Below are 2,311 nucleotides of genomic sequence, written 5' to 3'. Positions count from 1 at the left end.
AAGATGCTGTAATAAAGTAATCCAATTATAAATCAGTGCTTTAAAGAATTAGAGGTTTGTTTTCCTCTCACTTAAAATTCTGAAGTGAATGTTCCAGATTGGAAGGTTATTCATCTCCTTGATAGGAGCAAAGCAATCCCAAATGCCTAGAGGCTTTGGGAAAACATGAGTGAGGCAATGGATGAAGGGTGATGGGGCAGCATTATACTGGTTTCCCCCAAATTTTCCTGGAATAATCCCCCTCCTCCTCAGTAGAGTATTTATTCCTCATATTCATTGTTTGTGTAGAATGTGCTTTCTCCTGAGAGGTGGGTCAAAAAAGTAAAAAACAGTTCTGGCCAAGTTATTGAGGTTAAATATAGCACTGGAAGCTTCTTCCTGGAATTACATTCAGTCCAGCTTAAGCCAGCATCTATTTTGGAACATTTGTCACACACAGCAGTAGCTGAAAGGTGTGGTAGCAATCGCGAAGCAGGTAGTCCCTGAGCCTGTAGTTACTTATTTTCACTGGTGGCCCCTCGACCTGCTGTTATTCTCTTCAGAGCAGACTTCACTTCCTGGTTCCTCAGGGTATAGATGAGGGGGTTCAGAAACGGAGTGACAACAGTGTAAAACACGGCCACTGCTCCATCCAGGGGACTCTTGGAGCCTGGCCTAAGGTAGATGAAGATACAGGGCACATAGTAGACAGTGACCACGGTTAGGTGGGAGCCACAGGTGGAGAAGGCTCGGCGCCGCCCATCGGCAGTGCGAATCTTCAGGATGGCGTGGACTATGTTGGCATAGGAGAGAAGAATTAACATGAAGCAACTGGCTGCCACCACTCCAATGTCCACAAAGGTCACGAGCTCATTGATGGTTGTGTCAGCACAGGCCAGTCTCAAAACCGCAGGGATGTCACAGAAAAAATAATCCACCTGGTTGGGCCCACAGTAGGGCAGGCGGAAGGTCAACGTAGCCTGGATAGACCCATGGATGGAGCCAGCCACCCAAGCTCCAGCCACAAGGATGGTGCATAACCTCCCATTCATGAACACGGGGTAGCGCAGGGGCTGGCATATTGCCAGGTACCTATCGTAGGCCATCAAGGTGTAGAGGAAGCACTGGGTGCTGCCCAGGAAGTGAAAGAAATACAGTTGAGCCACACAGCCCCCAAAGGGGATTGCCTTGCTGGTGGGAGTAAAGTTTAGAAAAACTCGAGGGACGATGACTGAGGAGAGCCACATGTCCAGGAATGAGAGCACGGCTAGAAGAATGTACATGGGACGAGCATGGAGCTTTGGGTCAGCCCACACGGTGAGCAGAATGAGCAGGTTCCCCAGCTGAGTCAGAATGTAAATGTTGAAGAAGACCAGGAAGAGGAGGGTCCTCAGACTCGGGGGATGAGGTAAGCCCAGGAGAATGAAGTCTGTCACCACTGTGCCCAGGGATGTATTTTTGGTCTCTCCCATGTCTTTCTGTAGTCTCCTAAGATGAATGGTGAAGTCAGGCAAGGGTAATACACATTAAGAGGTGGTGAGAGAATGCTTCCCTCTAAGAGGGAAACAGAGAACAGAGAACTTCTCTATTTAGTTTTAATTTTTTAAAATTTTTTGAAAGATTTTAATTATTTGAGAGAGAGAGGGAGAGCACAAGCAGGCAAGGGAAAAGCAAGCTCCCTGTTGAGCAGGGAGGCAGATGCAGGGCTTCATCCCAGGACTCTGAGATCGTGACCTGAGCCAAAGGCAGACACTTAACTGACTGAGCCATCCAGGTGCCCCAAGAGCTTCTATATTTTAAAGTGGAAAGCATTTGCCATCAGTCGTCTGTGTTTGCTCTGCAAGACAAGCCCTCAGAGGCTAGTTAGTCTCTAGGTTCCTGAAATGCTCCTTCTTCTTCTTTTTTTTCTTTTAAAAAAAGATTTATTTGTTTATGAGAGAATGAGAGAGAGAGAGAGAAAGAGAGAGAGAGAGAATGAGCTAGGGGAAGAGACAGAAGGAGAAGGAGAAGAGAGAGAATCTCAAGCTGACTCCCAGCTGAGCACGGAGCCTGACAAGGGTCTCCATCTATGACCATGGGATCATTACCCAAGCTGAAATCAAGAGTGAGACACTTAACCAACTGAACCACCATGGTACCCCTTGAAATTATCCTTCAATGGGAGACACTATTACAAGTATTGGAAGGCCAAGGCATAAGGTTGTGTCTGAATAATAATGTTAGTGCATATGATCGGTTTGTACCATAGAGAAGTGGATTCTGGTGTTATGGAGCAGAGCAGAACAATTACTCCATAATTACTATCCCTATTCTTGGTCTCTGACTTCTCCTC

At 46.7% G+C, this 2,311-nt stretch overlaps 1 protein-coding gene across 1 annotated transcript; it reads right to left on the bottom strand.

Moving 5' to 3' along the window:
* Positions 1-494: 494 nt before the first annotated feature.
* LOC131999296 (olfactory receptor 10G2) lies at positions 495-1,451 on the bottom strand. The gene has a single exon (XM_059372081.1). The coding sequence runs from the start codon at positions 1,449-1,451 to the stop codon at positions 495-497; it is 957 nt and encodes a 318-aa protein (XP_059228064.1).
* Positions 1,452-2,311: the final 860 nt, after the last annotated feature.

The sequence above is a fragment of the Mustela nigripes genome, chromosome 13 (genome assembly GCF_022355385.1).
Source record: "Mustela nigripes isolate SB6536 chromosome 13, MUSNIG.SB6536, whole genome shotgun sequence".
NCBI classification, from domain to species: domain Eukaryota; kingdom Metazoa; phylum Chordata; class Mammalia; order Carnivora; family Mustelidae; genus Mustela; species Mustela nigripes.
This window is presented reverse-complemented; position numbering and strand designations above follow the sequence as displayed.